The sequence below is a fragment of the Gouania willdenowi genome, chromosome 5 (genome assembly GCF_900634775.1).
Source record: "Gouania willdenowi chromosome 5, fGouWil2.1, whole genome shotgun sequence".
In the NCBI taxonomy this organism is placed as follows: domain Eukaryota; kingdom Metazoa; phylum Chordata; class Actinopteri; order Blenniiformes; family Gobiesocidae; genus Gouania; species Gouania willdenowi.
The window spans coordinates 21719702-21739514 of NC_041048.1; the positions used below are offsets into that span (position 1 = coordinate 21719702).

Sequence of the window (19813 nt, forward strand, 5' to 3'; positions counted from 1 at the left end):
AGCAACTGCACAGGGACAGTTATACTCATTAAATTCAGGCCAAGAAAACAAAGCCGCACATTTTGCAGAAATGTCAAACTCGTCTCTTTAATTACTTTCTTTCCAAAATAGAAAAAAATGAAAAAACGCAATGATATTGAAATATATAATGACGGCATCCTCATGTTACTCTCTGAGTGGAGACTAAACTACTATAGTTCGTTATTTCGTTCTCTTTCCTGATTCATTATGAATTTACCTTTGAAATCAGTAAAATGGAGGTGGAAAGGAGACTACGTGGTGTGCTTTATCCACAGGAAAGCCACCAAAACCCAGAAGGCTTTAGTCTTGTGAGAGCTGGCAATGGGTGAGAGTATAGCAGTGGAAAAAGGAATTGTTAATGGGAATGAAGCAAGGTCTGTTATTGAACATTCCTCCTCAGTAAGTGAGCCAGGTCTGCGGGTCCAAAGCTTTTCTTCTCTCTGAGAAGTTTCTATTTGCTCTACTTTTTCTGCAGTTTGTTGACAAGTTCAATTAAAGTTCTCAATCTTCAGGCCAACAATGGCACTCGGTACCTTAGCTTACCATTTACCAGTGACCTTTGCCTGTACTGGTGCAAGAAAAGTAAAAACTGAAGCTAGAGATGCATTGTTGTTGTTCAAGAGCTAGATTTTACTTCTTGTACAGGTCCTCCAGAATGAGAGCAAATATTAAAATTCTGTAGATTTGTTGACAGGGTTCAAAGGAGTAATGAAGCACCTTACTTTCAGCAACATTAGGCATCAAACAAAACAAAACTGCAGCACAATGGATTTCAGAAATCTTATACAAATGGAGCCTTTAAGCCGTTACACACAGACGTAGATCACATGCACTTTTCCAGTCCTGGACTAAACAAGGAGAAAGGACTTTGTTTGGATTACACAAATCGGCTGTGGCCCCCCGGCAAAGCAAGCTGGGTCTGTGTTGTAAGAAAGCCTCACGTGTGAAGCCTGATCTGATGCGTGGAATGACCACGGGTTGGCAGATCTTTGAGTGCATTCCAATTTCAGTCTTTACAGGATGAAGATTTTCAGGCAACATTTTTGTCTTTGAGAGCTCTTTCAGTATTTTCTTATGTATTCGTTTTGGCCTCGCAACACAATGTGGCTGTCATCCTTGAAACCCTCTCTTTTTCTTGAGTGTTAGCTCTCCTATGGTTCGACCATGAGAACCAGTTGAGAGGCAAGATCTGGGTGCCGATCAAGATGTCTGAGTTCAAAAAAAATGTAATGTTTTATTCTCAAGCCAGGTTGGTGTGGGTTAGTTTTCTTGTGGTTTGATATTTGGTTCATGTCTTCTGGTTCTTTCCAGCCTCTGGTTTGCTGACCAAGTGCAATTAGTCCAAACTGCTTAAAGCTGGGGTATGTAGAATTGTGAGGCGCTCCACCCTCCCCTCCTGAACAAAACTCTTGCGTGCACGTGCACACTGTGGAACTCTTTGCAACTGTTTCCTCCATAGAGACTAGTAACAAATGTAGGGAACTTTATCTTGTGCTATTGGAGAGTTTCCTGATGTTTAAGTTTACATGACAGCGTGTATCACTCGCTGCTGTGAGGACAATAAGAGGGTTAGAGTCACAGCTGCTCCTCGTTCTCAGCTGATCAGAACAGACACATACACATATACTGTTAACAGTATATTGTTGGTGTTGTGGTTCACCATTGATTTAGTTATGTTGCTTCACTTTAGTCTGTGTCTCTTTAAAGGACAGCACGTGTGAGTACATTCTTTAGAGTGGCTTATATTGGGGCAGGAGACAGACTTCACTGCCTGGGTTGCAGCAACAGTTGAACACACTTCCTGTTGTGCCTTATGCTGCGGTGGCAGATGGTGGAAGAGATTAGTGGTGTTCCACTTTTAGTGAGAATTGGTTGATCAGCATTAGGTTGCATTTTTTGGCAGCACATCGGACACACTTGCTGTCAGTGTCCGTCACCATGTTGTTTCTGTATACATGTGAGTATACAGAGAAAGAGCGGCAGTCCTGTCTCCACCCAGGAGTGACTAATCTCCTAATTGCCTTTTTTATACTAATTAAAGAGTGCAAGAACAAACGTTTTTTTTTATATCCCCATTTGTTTTGTTTGCATCACAGTTTTGCTGGTAATCTATGACTGTAAGCACTTTTGTTGCCTTTATTTGTTTGGTTACTTCATTTTTTCACAGTTCTGCTACCCGTTCCATTATCTTTGGACATATGTCCACACACCACCATGTCCTTCAAATGTCTAATCATAAAAAGTAGTTGGCAGGCAAGATTTGGGTGTGCATCAAGATGTAAGAATTTGATCAGCAATGCTTTTATCTTTAATTCAAGTCAAATGGTCAACAAATCATTTAAGATGAACTGGAACAATGCTGGCCAAACATCTTCAATCTGTATTGACCACATACTGTATATAATAATAACAAAGGGATCCTGTAGGTTTAACGACCATGATTTTGTGGCTTTACAAAAAAAACCTAAAATTCCTAAAGCTTGTCTGAATATTTTGTGAAAATAATTGTATTCAGGATATAGAGAATGTTGTTGAACTAAGTATTGAAGTATATGACAAGCATAAAGCCATTGTGTTATTCACTGAGTATTTCTCAATGTGGCTGATTCAATCTCTTTAAATCTCTTTAATGGAGCATGTCGATCGGCCTAGCTGATCAACATGCTCCATTACAAAGATTTACGGTAAGATCTAACAAGGCATCATGGATTGACAAAGAACTCAGGGAGAGTTAATGGGGTAAGGAAAGATGCAATCATCTCTGAAGGAACTGAGCAAATATATTACATAATGTCAAATACAGTAAGAAAGAAACAAAGAAAAAAAAAAAAAATCATACCAGCAAAACAGGATTCAGGAGAGTAACATGGTAGCGAAGTTTGGAATACCCTGTATGAAATAATTCGCAAAGCTATGATTAACACCTTCTTTCATTGACGCTAAATGAAGTTTTTTAACAAAACCAATTCACATTTCAAATTACTTTAATAATTATTTTGCAAAGAAAGTTGATAAGGAAAGCTCAAATGATTGCCATTTTTAAGTTTCAACCTACTGAAATTAATAAGGTAAAAAAATTACCAATGGCAAACAAGCTGTCTTGCAGCTGAATGGCTCAAAAACAGAAGCCATCCAAACTGGTACCCCTCAACAACTCCGTGCCTCCCCCATCGCCTCAGTTTCAATTTTTGGCCACAGCATTCCCCTCTCTCCCTCCATTACCAACCTTGGGGTGAAGTTTGACCCCCACCTCTCCTTCGACAACCATGTCACCCACATATGCAAAACCTCTTTCTTTCACCTCCGTAACATCTCAAAACTCCGTCCTTTCCTCTCCCTTTCGGCTGCAGAGAGGCTCGTCCATGCGTTTGTCTCCTCCAGGTTGGACTACTGTAACGCACTCCTCATCGAGATCCCTGGCAGGAACATCCAAAAACTCCCGTATGTCCAAAACAGCGCTGCCAGGGTCCTGATGAGGGTGCGGAAATACAATCACATCACCCCCATACTCCGCACTCTCCACTGGCTCCCCATCTCCGCCCGCATAGAGTACTAGGTCCTCCTACACACCCACCACTGTCTGCACGGTGATGCCCCCACCTACCTCACTGACCTCCTCACACCACACACCTCAACCAGGACCCAGTCAGGCCAACAGCACCGTCTGCTCACGCCCAGGACGCGGCTCATGACCATGGGGGACAGGGCTTTCGAAGCTGCCGCTCCTCGTCTGTGGAACGCCCTTCCTGACCACCTTAGGTCTCCATAGACGGTGGATGCTTTTAAAAAAGGACTAAAGGCCTTCCTTTTTAAAAAAGCCTATAGCAAATTTTAACTTGTCCTGCTTTTATTGTTGTATTGTATTTTTATCCTGTTTTACTATGTAGCTCTTTGAGATTTTATTTGAAATGTAAAGTGCATTATAAATAAAATTCATTATTATTATTATTATTGTTATGGATGATTTAAATATAAAAGTTGGCCCTAAAGTTAATATATACAAATATGAGTATATATCATATATGTTTTCAATTTGAGATCCCCCTGACCCTCCTTTCCCCTCCTGGATATCAGTGCCACATTTTTATTCCTTCTTGGGGGGGCTTCTCTAGCTTGTTGGCACCATGACAAGCAAAGCAGGAAGGCTAAATCCAGCTCTTCCAAGCTCAACAAACTGAGTGGCCAGCACCTCTGCTCCTTGAGGCAGAGCAGCCACTGAGCCAAGTAAACTTATACTGGACAACACTGCCAGATACTCCAAGCAAACAAGCAGAACAAATGCCACTCTCATGAAGGCTACTGGAGAAGAAGAGTAAACAGTACACACCAGAAAAAGACACAAATAAATACCAAGATCAGAGATGAGCAGCTTACATCACATTGGGAGCCAAAAGTATTTGATCATAACTGATCCAAGAGCGACGTTATCATGTTCAATTCAGCATTTAGAGTAATGACTTATTTAGCAATAATACAGGAGGAACAGTTTCTGTGTTTTTGTTGTCATTTTGGATGATTCTTCATGAGCTTTTGTTTTGTGTGCTGTCAGAGTCGTTTTGTGTTTCTGTTGTTTTGTATGTTTTTGACTAATGTATTTTTGTCGTTTTGTTAGTTTTTCTGTTTTTTTGCAATCGCATTGTGTTATTGTGTTGTCAATTTGTGTATTTTTGTTTTGTTGTGTGCTTTTTAGTTGTTGGTTTGTGTGTTTTTGGAGTTCTCTGTGTATTTGTATAGGGGGGCAGACAAAATTAGACAGAGGACCGCTTGTGTGTATGAAGATTGAAAAAAAAAAAAAACATGATAGTTTAGAAACAAATCCACTGTTGTATCAAGGTCTGGACTTGGACACTAAAGAACATTCACCTCATTTTCCTTTGTGTAGCATTGGCCCTTAGTTTTAGCGTAATATCAGCTAGAACATATTTATGATGAGTTGATATTGATTTGACTAGTACTTGTAAATTAGATTCATGTAAAGGATTCAGGTTAATCTGAATCCGTCCCTAAATTTATACAGTTAATTTGAGTCATTTGAGTTCCAAGTACTGATTCAGTAGAGAATCAGCATTTTATCCCGGATAAGTCATAAACTGACCAGCTAGCTGCTGCTAAAGTTGGCTGCTGTGATAGTTAGCTGCTGTTATAGTTAGCTGCTGTTATAGGCAGACATCACTAAGATGGCCACATCTACAGAGGGTGGAGACGCTGCTCCTCAGTTGCCATCAGAGAAAGACATTTTACTACTTAACGCCAGCAAAAAAATTACTTAACTACGGGAAGAGATTTGTCGCCTTTCTAACAAGCTTAAAAAAAAGATGAACAACTCACCAAGTATACGGACACGGTCGTACAACAGTCAACAGCGCTGTCGTCCTTTCTCCATAATACTCTAAGAGACAACGATACAGTTCCTTGGGAAAATCCAGGTTCAAAACTGTCCTGTTCCACACCACGCCATTGTGGGCCGAGGTTGTTGTCCACAGACAAGAGAAAAATGTGGAAAATGGTCCCAGCCTCCGCTTACTCTCTATAATCACTTTGAAAAATAGAGACAAACTCATGCAGTTCAATTAAGCCGACCGAAACAAACGCCAGGAAAACACCTCCACCACCGCTTGGATTAAATTCCCACTGGTCAAAATCCTCCTCCATAGCCTGTTGCAAACACCTCAAAGCAGCAGTGCAGAGGCATTCTAGCTCCATGCGCACAGCCATTGACAATCATCGCTCAAATCCACCTGCTGCTGAACTATTCAATGCCAGCTAATGATGGAGTATCCCCTGCAGACATCAGCGACCCCCTCGCTGTTAGACGGAGCCAATAACGGAGACTTCCCCACAGCCTTCAGCGGCCCGATCGCCATCAGACATTCCTGCACAGCTTCCCTCAACCCCCGATGACGGAGGGTCCACTACAGCCAGTTGTGATCTGCCCGCTGCCGGACACTCCCGGTCAGTTTAACAAGCCTACACACATTCCTAGCACTCTATTTCCTCCAACCACACTCATTATTGGTGATTCAAAAACTAGTAACATTAGATGATTTAACGTTATCACACACTGTATCCCAGATGCTACAGTTCACACTATTTTAAACAAACTTAATCAAATGCTACCCATGCTGCCAGCAACTGTTGCCAAAATAGTGTTTCATGTAGAGACGAACGATACCACTCGACGTGAATCGGTGCAGACCATGAATGAGTTTACCCTTCTCTTTATTGTTCTAAAGACGTGGGAAATCAGAATAAATCACTGGTCCTCTTCCTACACTAAATAGAGGTATAGAACACTTTAGCAGTCTCCTACGGCAGTACAACTTCTTACAATCCTGTTGCGAACTCCATAATTTCACGTTCATTGATAACTTCAACCTTTTTTGGAAACGTGCTGATCTATTAAAAAAGGATGGTATACATCTTATTTTACATGGAGCGCAAATGCTGAAATCAAATTTAGTAGATAGATAAGCTCCTTACTCAAAGCACAGAGCACTCATACCCTATAAACACTGTGCTGAGCAGTAAACAGCAACATGCAGTTAAAACTAAAACCCACAGTAGAGGAGTTAACCAACAGAACACAAAACAATGAAAATATTCAATGCGGACTATTAAATATCAGATCGCTTTCATCTAAATCTCCCATATTCCCTGTGGGGTGGTCGTGGAGGGGGAGTGGCAGCAGTTTTTCACTCTAGCTTATCAGTCACCCAAAAAAAAACATAATTAATTTGAAAGCTTTTCTCTTGAAATTTGTAATCCAAAAAATAAATAATAAAACCCATCTTACTGGTTATAGTTTATAAACCTCTTGGTCCATATTCTGAGTTTTTCTCTCAATTCTCTGACTCACCAATCTGGCGTTGAGCACCGACAAAGCCATCATAGTCGGTGGCTTTAACATTCATGTTGATGATGAAAACAACACCCTACATAAAATATTTAACTCACTATTAGATTCAATCGGCTTTGCACAAAATGTAAACAAACCAACTCATTATCTTAATCATGCTCTGGACCTGGTTCTAACATATGAATTAGATGTTAATCACCTAACAATATATTCTCAAAATCCTATTCTTTCAGATCATTTTTTGTTATCCTTTGAATTCAGAATATCAGTTTGCTTAACCTCTGATAGAAGAGTACACAATAGTAGATCACTGTCTGAAAAAGCTGTAGCAAGATCTAAAGATTTAGTTCAATCACTGCTTACCTCTGATCCCTATGATATCTAACAGAGAGTAGCTATCAATGTCTTAAGATCATCTATTTTCTCTGTCCCGTCAACAGTGCAATGTTGTTACTCACACAGCTCTGGATGCTGTTGCTCCGCTTAAAAAAAAAGACAATATGTCATAAAAAGGTTGCTCCCTGGTATAATTCTGAATTGTGTCTTTTAAAACAGGAGTTCCAAAATTGGAAAGGAAGTGGCTCTCTTCAAAATGGTAGAAGTTCATATTGCCTGGAGAAAGAGTTTGTTAGCTTGTAAAAAAGCTCTTGGAAACAGAAAAGAGAGAGAATGGCGAGGAGAAGGCACAGACTGCAGAACAACATGATACAGAAATACAGTGGAATGAGAATGAAGATGGGGTGGATATCAGTGTAAATGGTGTGTAAGCAATGTGAGCAATGTGATGGGTATACAACGAGGTTCAGAAGTGAGGGGTTGGTCACAACCCGGCACAACCTTGTCTGACTAGACTTCACACATTGCAACCCATTAGAGCTATGTGTAGATGGTAGATTGTATTTGAATATAGTGTTGTTGTTCTACTATATAATCTTAGTTTTTATTTCCTAATTGTTTTTAGGTTTAGGGCTTTGTTCCTAGTGGTTAGGTTCACGCTATTATACGGTTTATGCTTTAGCAAATAAGTGGGTTTTGAGGATAGCAGCCTCCCATACTAAGATTGGGAGTTGGTTCCAAAGTCGAAGAGTCTGGTAGCTGAATGCTTTGCCTCCTGTTCTAATTCTAGACACTTTAGGAACTTCCAGAAGACCAGCAAACTGACAGCGGAGAGTTCTGCCTGGATGATAGGGCATCAGGTCTTTAAGATATACAGGAGCTTGATCATGTAGAGCTTTGTATGCTAAGAAGAGGATTAATATTTACCAGATATCAGCATGATTTCTTCCATAGAATAAGATTACAATTTCTCAGCAAAGCATTTTAACAAACACTATTACTCAATGTTTGCTTTAACCTGTACATTAGGGCTGATCAAATTGCCTAAGTGGCTTAGCTTGAGGTATATCAAACAAAGGGAAAATAAACTTAAGTAAATGTTCAGAATTTCTGACAGAAATTACAACAATAATAATAATCATGATCTTCATTTGAATATCTTAAAAGCTACTACATTACTATGTTTCTAGGCATTTTTTAAGGTTAAAAAAACAAGGTCTTGCATAGATGTGTGATGTGGAGTCAAAGGAGAGGTGGAGGTGAAATCAGACACTGAGGATGGTAGAATAAGATGAAAATGGAATGTCTTAAGCAGAAAAGGTTATAACAGTAGTTGGGGCATGACTGAACCTGAGTTCATAATCATAACACCCTTTTTAAAAACTGGGATTGGTAAACATAGACATGGCTCTCTTACCCCAGACTCAACTATTTATAGGTAGAATCACCACATCTGGTTTACCACACCTTAAAATAGTCCGCTCACAGACTGAGTGCACATTCCTCTGAACCGCAAAACTGTTTTTCACAAATCACTATGCCTATTGAATATGCAGCTAAAACCGTCTGCTCTTAGTAATCTATGTTCAGCATCATTAGCAAGGGAATCTTTATTATGCTAATAATGAACCATACAAGGCTAATCAACTCCACTGCAAAAATCCCAGACTCATAACCAGAGAAGCCTCTTGGGTAAGATTTATTCCACAATAATGTGCCACATTCAGCAATGTCATAGTTAATTTATTAATTTGGTTGACACTTCTGCATCACAAGAAAATCATTGTCCTTGTAAACAGTATCTGAATGATATCTTTGGCTTAATTTACTTTATTACTCAAATGAACACACTCTTCTCACTTCTTTAAATGTGCATAAAGGCAGTAAATACGGTATTAAATTGTTTATTCAATAACTGAAGTGGGGACCTTGGACCTTGTTGCAATGAGTTTGCATGACCTCCCCAGTTATTTTTGTTTCCATTCACCATCCAAAACACATGCATACTAGGTAGATTGGAGTCTGAAGGCCTCTTAGAGATTATGGGTGTGTGGAATATCTCCGTCTCTGTGTTGGCACTAAAACAGACTACTGACCAGCCCGGGGTGTATCCTGACTAGTGTCCAATGTTAGAAAGATAGGCACAGATCCAGTGCCAATACACAGACAAGTATAAGAGCAAGGAACAGGTCATTTTCACAACATTTCTATTGAATTCATATATTGTTAGATAATTATAGTTATATTATTTGTACTATAGAAACACATGTCCTAGCTTAAATGAGACATGTTGTTTTCTCATCAGGCTTCAGGGATGAAACTGGCTGCCTTTAGCAGCAGCATGTACAAACACAGTAGGACTGTGTTAATGTCACAACTGGTGGAGCAGTGGTAAGGTGTGCGGGGCCCTCGGCTCCGTAGGCTCGCTCGGTTGCGCTGGGGGGTAGGTGCGTTTGCCTCCGTGCAGCCTGGGGTCTTTGGGGTGGCTTGGGTCTCCTCTGGTACCCTTGGTGGTTGCCTGCGTGCCAATCTCGTGGGATTACTCTTATATGCATTACTTTTCAAAATGAGTAACTCCATTACCATTACTTTACGCTGCATTACTGCAAAATGTATATGTTAATTTATAAATTAACTCATTTTGGTCAGATGTGAGGTAATTATATGTCTTAATCTGTGTACCATTAATTTTTTGGTTATTCTGTTTTAAAACCAAATCAAAATAACAAATAAACAATGTGGTGTTTTACAATTAAATCTTCTCTTTGTGTGATATTTGGATATTTAAAGGAAACTAAGGACAAGAGCTTCATGTTTTAATTTCACCACATAGGGTGACCCACAGCCAGGGGCAGACTTTTACTCTGCTGCGTTTGATCAAAATTGTCTTGTAGCATGTTGTTCACCTCACACCGAAGGTAAAGAGGGGTAATTTGTGTGTCGATGACGTTTCGTTAAAATGTTACTGATGCTGAAAGTCCGACTTGTGCCAACTTTACCGAACAGTGGTAGGGTCCAAATAGTATCCAAATAAACAGGTGACTAATTATCGACTGTGAGGCTGGTGTGAGGAACAATAAATGTTAGATTTTCTACCATTTGACACTTTTGCAAAAACAATTACAGCTTTTTTTAGGGCAGTAAACATATTGATTTTGCACGTTATAACGCCGCTAGCCAATAACAGCAGCTGTAAACACAGACGAAAGTTGATCACAATCAAACGAGGAACATTACACCACCTCTGGTTCTTTTAATCACACATCATGTGCATGTTTTACGTAACATCCATTTTTAATGTCTCAATTCACCAGTAATGTGACATATGTGCGGCTCTTTTATTTGTCCGGTCGTAAAAGTCCGCCTCCGTCTGTGGGTTCCCTCTGTGAAGCTCTCGTCCATAGTTTCCCGTAAATTACAAAATATCACACAAACAGAAGATTTAATTTTAAAAACAGAAAAACGCTGCTTATCTGGTTTTTGATTTTTCTGTATTTCTGTTTTGGTTTTAAGTCAGTAAAACATAGCGACCACACCGTTTATTTGTTATTTTGATTTGGTTTTAAAACAGAATAACCAAAGAACGAAGGGTACACGGATGCTTAACTCCTGTTTTTATTCATCAAGGAGGTGAAATTCTTATTGTTTTTTTTGTGGAAGACAACAATGAGAGTTTAATGTAAGCTGTGTCTTATCTATATATCTTATCTACATACTGACATATTGTACTCTATGCTTTACTGGACACTTTTGGTCTTATATAACATGTAGGAGCATACTTGGGATCTGATTATCTCTAAGGATGTCGATATCGCTGCTGCTGCTGTAAGAGACTTACCTCTTTCTGATTATTTCTGTCTTTTTTGACGCAGAAAATGCAAGATCTATTCAACCTACCTCTGTGTGTCTTAAGAAATGGCAAATAACTGAAAAGGCATTAGCACAGTTTATGAAAGCCATAGGCATAACAACAAGTCTGAGTGCGGAGGCAGCTGATAAACTCTTGGATTGCTTTGATATAAAAGTGTCTACCGTCATTGATGCTGTGGCTCTAATCAAAACTAGGAGAAAACCAAGCAGATAGAAAACCCCATGGAGGAAGATACAGAATTATTATGGCGAAAAATACAGTATTATCCCTATACAGTAACAGTAATGACTTGAAGGCTTACGTAATTACATATTAGATTTTTTATTTAACTAATTTTAACTGTTTAAGTGTTTATGCTATGGTGTATAGGTAAGGTATCTTAAAGATTGAAAAAAAAAAAATTAGGGAGCAAAAGCAAATTATTTTAAATGGTAACCTGACTTATTCATACAGTATCTGTCAGTAGCAACCCAATTGTATATACTGTATATATAATTATTATTATATATTATACATATCCTGTACAACAGTGTTTCATCCTCTAATAAGATAATTGCACCCTAGGTGCAAATGACAGTAAAACTGCCCTAATTACAAGCCAGCGCACAGGGGAAAATATTTAACCATTGAACACTTCCTTTTCTTTAACATGGCACCCCACCTGAAGGCCAATTGTCTTCTCATCAAACAGCATTTATTTACATTGATTAAAGATTTAGATCAAAGCATGCATTAAGGTCATATGCTCAGACCACTGTTCAGTATCTTTCTGTGTCAGTCCGTCCTGCACCTCGAGACATAAAGAACAGCATTGTGGGGGTGACACAGCAAGGCAAAGCAGCTGCATTGGACAGTGGCTGACTTCACTGGCAATAGCCAACACACCAACAAAGGCCACTGTGAAGCCCCAACCACATGAGTGAATAAATAAGACATGCTGATGCTTTTTTCAAACACAAGCATCTCTTTTATCCCAATAATTAAAGATGTACGTTTGTGTTTAGGTGCCCTAGTGTAAGTGAACATTATCAATAACCTGCTTCAGTGTCTTTATCAACAGCTTTTAACAGAAAAGTACATTGGCTTTTGCTTACATTGGATATATTTGTTCAAACAAAAAGACAGTCATCAACATCCCACTCCAGATTTGTTGTCATTATAACTCACAGCCTTTTCCTAAATGTCCTAAATCCAAGAACTTAAATGTATACATAAAAAAATATTATCACATCAGAATATAAAATTACTGACTATCTTAAACGGTTTCTGAGAAAAGCTGTCCCCTTTGAAGATACCTCAAACAGAGTCCAAAAGACGAAACAACAGCAATAACTTCGGAAAAAAATATTGCACGCTTCTCATTTTCAAACTCCATCAAGGTATTTATACCCTGAAGCCACACACCAATTTTGGTTAGTATCTTAAAGTTAGTTTCTGAGAAAAGATGCCCCTTTAACTCAGACGGACAGAGCTCAAACCTATATCCCCCTTCACACTAGCCCCATCTAAAGAAAAACTACATATTCTATTTTTATGCCTTACTACAGCCTTACCTACATTTTTTTTTTTTTTTAAATAATATTTTTTTCTTTTTCTATTTTCATGCCTTGGCACTGACAGTTTTTATAGAATTTCCATGACAATTACAAATACAAAGTCAATTATCTGAACTCAATTACAAATTACCTACGATTTCAACAGCAACAGATTTTTTCAAATACAATTACGTGATAATTGTAATTAATTATCATTTATGCAATTGCAAATATAATTGACCCCAACCCTGTTACGTGCGCACACGCACAGTAGTATACACACACATACACAATCACCCAAACGCTTTCCTAAAACCATTTTAACAACTTTATGAAATTGATATAAAATACATCTTTATTATTTTTTCATGACCTAACTCAGTGTAATGACATTCCTCCTTAGATGCCCTGAAACGATGCAAGTTGATTCATCATACAGGCTTTTTTTCCCACTGGTTTTCAGAGTTTTGAGGACAGTTACAGTGAGAAGCTGAAGCCAGGGCAGGGTGTCACGGTGGTTTTTGCCCCAGATAGAGTCTTAAAGCAGACTGGCCCACAGATGGGAGGCAAGGGGCAGGTTGTGAAACACAGCAGGTTCTCAATTGCTCTGGGCAAGTCTGTAATGACGAACAGACCCCCTCTCATACAATTGCGTGCATCTACACTGCCATTTGGGCAATACACTGCTTGTTTTGAGGGTTTTTCGTTGTACTTTCCGCATGGTTTGCAGTCGGGGCTACGTCTGAATGCTTTGACGGCAAGTGGAAATCACATCCTTTACAGAAAACGTGACTCTTACAAAATCAATTGGTCATGACAGAGCTGTGTATTAAAAGAACGACCTGTCTCCGCGGCAGACGAAAGCTCTCATTGTTTTCCCATGTCTGTCTGGGCTTGTGCCAAATGGATCTAATAATCCATCAATCCCTGTCCATTAGCTGGAAATTACTTTTACAATGAGTCGGAAAGCGTTTGACGGGACAGCAGGAAAAGTGGCAGTTTAAAAGCAACCACTGAAACCTGCAGATTACCTCTGATTAGATTAGATTAGATTCTATAAACGCACATCAGGAGCAGCTGAATAGGCTCTGAATGTCTTAAACCTCTAATGCTGCTGCTTATCGACTGACGATGCATGTGCTATATTACAATATGTATATCATGGTATAAAATATATTAATATATTATAATATATTCATACTTAAACATAAAAGGTTTTTATTAATGCATATATTGCCACTCTAAATCTAATTGATGAAATTTGTGTCGTAAATATGAAATAGTATAATATTATTAGTGTTGTGTTCAAGACCACACTATCCCAGACCAAGACTTGCCCGAGACCAGAATGCACCGAGACCAAGACTTCCGGGGTGCCGAGACCTAGTCAAGACCAAGACCGAGACAAGCCAAGACCAAGACCAAGACCATAAACATTTTTTTTTTTTCAATTTAAAAAAATATATAAATAAATAAAATTATGACAAGGTTCGACAGTTAAATAATATTCTCTCTTTAATTTCAGTTTATTTTAAATACATTTGACGGACAAAAAAGGTGCCTGCAAAAAATTTACTAACATATTAAAACTACTACTGCTACTGATAAATTCACAATTATTCTACATATTTGAAAACAAGATTTTTATGTCAGCTGAATGTACAGCAAGTTTTCAAAAGCATTTCTGCCAAGAAATAATGATTCTTGATTCTGATTCTTTGAGTTGTGCAGGTCAACAGGTCACAGATTTCACAAGATAATTTTTTAGTTTGAAAAAACCTTTACACAGGTTATTTTTATTAATTCACTTAGTTGATATAGTTTAATTTGGTTGCTGTAATGTAACTAGGATATTCAATTAACAAAGGTCTCCAACTGTAACTGTAAAAGTGAAACTTTCTGAAATAAAACTACAAACAAGTTGTCATCAGTGTAAAAAACATAGAGCTACAGGTAGATGTGAAACTAAATAAAACAAACTCAAACCCTGGAACAGTCATGTGACAAATCAATCAATAGTTCTTGTTGAGAATTATTATTATTATTATTCTGGATACAGTGGAAACAGAAACTCTAAAAATAATTATATTGTGAACCTGTTTATATTGTGGGGAACATATTATATACAAATATGTAATTGGAGTCTAAAGCCACAAAAAAACACCACTTTAAAAAGATAATAGACCTCTTTACAGTTATTTGAGTCATTCTGCACGTGGGATTTGCATTGATGACGTGCTGGTGACGACATAATCCAAGATGGCGGCGGCCCGGATGACAGCCGACACTATTTAATTAAAGCCTTAAAAGACATGGATATAATGAAAAGAGTGGATGGACAGAGGCATAAACATGCTGACACACACGGACTTATTAAACACACACGGACCTCGGTAAACGGAACAGGCTTCACCGGACGGCTGGCACTAGGACCCAAAGGCAGAGGAAATGCGTCCCCTGTATTGCATTCACAGGCTGTAATATCATGAGTTTATTATTTTACCAGTTGTTAGAGCTACTGTCTTTACCAGGGAGATAATGTTTATTACTGGTGATTGTTTTCTGGAGTTTTACTGGGATTTTTACCTGTGATTAATTCATATCTCCCTTGCTCAAACTGAAACCGTAGCCAGACACACACGCACACACACACACACACACATTAAGGAGGGTTGCAGTCATTATACGGGGTGGATTAAAGAATGAGTAAAGGATTGTTTCATCCCGTTCTTTTGAGTGTTATTATCACATTATAAAAAAGTTTCAAAATAGCAGGAATTAGTGCTGGTCTCGAACGGTCTTGAGGGAAAATCTTGAGTCCAGGCAGCCCGAGTCCGAGACAAGACCAAGACCTTTAAAATTTGGTCTCGAGACCAAGACCGGTCTCGACTACTACAACACTAAATATTAATATGTACATATATACATTCATGTGTATGTATGTATGTATGTATGTATGTATATGTTTGATATGAGTGTATAAACTGTATATATAAAACTGCAGAATATACTGTATATAGAATGTGATATTGTGAAATAGTAATATGTATATAGAGGTATAATAGGTATATATAAGCTTTGCTTCAACCTACGCCCTTTCGGTGGATGAATTGGTCAAGTGAGTGTTTGTTCTGTACTTTTTGTTTTGTTTGTGAAGACAGCTGAAATAAAAGAATTTTTTTTTTTTTTTTTTTTAATTCTAAAACTGACATTAATTAATTAACTGACTACTTAACAAATAACAGTTATTCTTCGATACCAGATTTGCTCTATACACCATATCATCAATCTAATAGTAGCATAATAGCACACAGTATAACACCAGAATCAGTGTTTATTTAAAAGAAGAAAACAAAATGATGAAGGATGTTTGCTTACAACCTGACAAGGAGACAATGAGGAGCTAAATAAATATATTTGGTAATAATAAAATAAATACATGGGTTTTTTTTGTTGACGAGACGAATAAAATCCAGGACATTGAACTGTTTTTTCTTCCACCGCTTATTTATTAATCTCCCGCAGTGTGCACCCATGTGGTGTCGGCCCGGCTCATTGCACTTGCTTACCACCTCTCTCATTTTGACAGTGCCACATTACGCCCACATTGGGTTTATTATTTAATCCTTGACTAACTTTAGGGGTAGTAGAGGCTGTGATGAAGTGGATTTCATATTTTATTTGAGTTTTCAAATGACTGATCAACTAACTCATGCAGACACCACAGATGGAAGGTACTGCATTGCTACAATGTTGTTGTCTGTTGCACAGAAATATTTGGGAAAATCAATAACTTCTGTGTGAGGTTGTGGGAGAAGGATTTGGGATTGTTTGTTTGAACAGGACAAAACTATACAAAGGCTGCATCGTCACATAGGTCGCACTCTATTGGCTGATGAGGGTGCCCTTCAGACAAGTCAGCCAATCAGACTGAGATTTCTGTGTAGTTTATTCTGATGAGTTTCAACTGCTAAAGTTTCCTTCTCCACATTAAGTCAGCTTTTTAATAAATAAATAAATAAATAAATAAATCAGGGCTTTCGCCTTTAATTGGCCATGTAATGTTATTACATACATGGAATTTATCCTCTGCTTTTTACTGGAACCAGACTGACACACCACTTTGTCCGTTCTTCTTACCGTGAACTACCTCGGGGCGATCACAGCGAGTCCAGACTCTGAGTCAAAATACAGACGTGATAGCTTCTAAACAAACCAAACATTTTATTTGGCTTATAGTCCAGAAATTACAGGAATTAATTTTGCATATGTCTCAAATCCTAATTCAAGCCAATATTTAATGTATTTGTGACATAATATTTGAATAGTCAAATATAGAATATGTACAGTATTATACACATACACTAATCCTATGTTCCTGTAACTGTCAGTTACACTTCTTCATGTTGTGGCGAGATTTACAACAACAAACGCTTCAAAGTCAAAGCGCAATATTACTTACAGACATCAGGCTCCTCGTCTGAACCATCTGGGCAGTCCTTTTCCCGATCACAGCGCCATCCCTTGGAGATGCACGTTACTCCATCTTTGCACACAAACTGTTTTGGACTACAGCTTCTCGGGGCTGGAGTGAGAGAGAAAAGAAAAAGAGAGAAAATATAAATATAAATACAAATTTAATCAAAGAAGCTCTTTTTATGTCAGCAGCCTTTAATCTTGCGGTCTCATTAGCAAACCTCTGGCGCGGTTTTGTTCAGAGTCAATAGTAGCCCTCGCTGCCCCCTAATTAGGCTGAGAGAAACTGATACTTGAATGAGATCGAGAAGGAAAACATACACAAACCAAGACACACAGTCAAACCTTTTGCCTGGATGTGTGAAACTTAAATATCCATGACAGCTTTTTAAGCCAGGGACAGTAACGCATGGGTCAGGGGAGTGTTAAAATGGTCAAAAACGCATATAGTCTGATTTTAAAAATCCTAAGCGTGCCTCATTCAGCAGATACTCAACATGGTTTATTGAGCTATATGGTAATAGCCGTGCCGTCTTTTTACACATATTTCAGCTGACAAACAGCTGACGTCTTCTAAAAAAATTTCCAACGCCGCATTTTAATATTTCACCTATCACATGAATGCACTTTAAATGATTTTGGTTTGAAGCTGAATAACAAAACTTTGCTACTCATTTTTGTCAAAATTCTTTGGAGTCATTTGTATCAACTTTAAGCCTCAAACACAAATAATGCACCTTTATATGTAAGCATCACCATTTAGTGTTATTACATTCCCCCTGCCCTGACAGAAAGTCTATGGTTGAATTAGCCTTGCAATAACACCCACTTCCAAACTTTTTGTAAGAAAGCGGGTATGGTAATGCCGCCGTTTCTGCTCACTTCCTCGGTTCGAAAGATAGTCATATCTCCTGTGCCAAGCAGTGTCAAAACAAACATGCTCTGTTTTAAAAGACCTGGACATATCTTTAAAACCCCAACAAGAAGAGGCTTTAAAACAGTAAGTCTGTACCCTACTTAGGGAAAAAGATCTAGCTTGTCTTGCTATTGTCGTCACGTCTGTTTTTCGTGTGATTGGTTGCTGCGCGTGGTTGTCCTGCTGTATTCAACATTGAATAATACAATGAGATTAGGATGGATTCCAGGCTATGATTAAATAGCATTTCATCTGGAATTTTTTTTAATCGCGTAATCATTGATCTGTGATCTGTCTGGATGTGTATGTTCAAGTGAGCGCACGGTGGCTTAGTGGTTAGCACGTCCGCCTCACAGCAAGAAGGTCCTGGGTTCAAGCCCTGGGGTGGACACTTGGGTCCTTTCTGTGTGGAGTTTGCATGTTCTCCCCGTGCTGCGTGGGTTTCCTCCGGGTACTCCGGCTTCCTCCCACAATCCAAAAACATGACTGTAAGGTTGATTGGAGTCTCTAAAATGCCCATAGGAGTGAATGAGAGAGTGAATGGTTGTCTGTGTCTCTGTTGCCCTGTGATGGACTGGCGCCCTGTCCAGGGTGTACCCCCGCCAAGCGCCCTACGGAGTTTGGCACCGGCAGACCCCCGCGACCCTGTTAAACGGGAATAAGCGGGTAAGAAAATGGATGGATGGATGTTCAAGTGAAGGTCGCATGTTCATTCCACACTTACTTAATTTAAGTCACACGGTATTTGCACAACAATGACAGAAGTAGGTTGGTGGATGTAGGCATTGTGGACGAGAGTGGAAATGAATCGACCGTGATGGCCACCCATTTCAAGAGACATCATCCATGTGTGTCAGCGACAAGAACCAAGACAAAGGCCGCTCAACAACAGCCCTTTACTGCAGAACCCAACCGGGCTAATGCTATTCCAAAAGCTATTGCTGTGTTTATTACTGCAGACATGGGGCCATACCCCGCTGAGCAAAACAAGGGCTTTAAACATATGCTGAGTGTGCTCGAGCCACATTATGAAATCTCGTTGCGCATCCACTTTAGTAAGATAATCGTGCCAAGTCTTCATGAACAAGAAAAGACTACATTTGTGGATGAACTATTCCAATTATCCTCTGTTACGTTCACCATAGATGGGTGGACTTCCAGGGCAATGGGAAGCACGCCCCCTCTATGACATTCACAGTGTAAATACCCTCACATTGCCATGATGACAAGATGCTGTCTCAGTGCCTGGCACTTTTTAGCCCAGTGAGAGGGTGTTTTCTGCAGCAGGAGATCTACACTCTCCCCTGACAATGTGGGCATTCTTCTCTTTTCGTAAAAGAATTTTACATGATAAACTCAGTAATGCTTTGCTCTCTTTGTTTTCTTCTTGTCCAATGATGTGGACATAGGCTAGTTTTTAATTTAAGTTGTTTTTTATTCACGCTCTTTGTTTAAAAGAAGAAGGTACCATGCCTTATATTGCATAGAATTTAAATGGCCATAATTGACATTTTGAGTTCAACATTGGTTATTTAATGTTATTTGGACAAAGTTAGTGTCTTGTCTTTATTTTTCCTGCTTTTTTTTTGCTGATCTGAAGAATGATCCGATTTGTGACTTAAAACATTGATACGATCCGAACTGTGAGGTTTTTTTTATCCGTTGCACCCCTATGTTTTAATGCTTAGTGTGTTATCCAGTTCCTTGGATGTTATGATGTTATTCCTAAGAAGACCAGGAACATTACAATGGATAGATTTGGATGTTGCACTTACCAGGGAAGGAGAAATGGGACTTTGAGA

At 38.9% G+C, this 19813-nt stretch overlaps 1 protein-coding gene across 1 annotated transcript in view; it reads right to left on the reverse strand.

The window, feature by feature from the left end:
* Window positions 1-19813, reverse strand: part of LOC114463209 (low-density lipoprotein receptor-related protein 1-like) — a 153196-nt gene that overhangs the window by 104071 nt on the left and 29312 nt on the right. Inside the window, 1 exon segment of the mRNA XM_028446583.1 lies at window positions 17082-17204. Within this exon segment, the coding sequence (XP_028302384.1) occupies window positions 17082-17204 (123 nt within the window).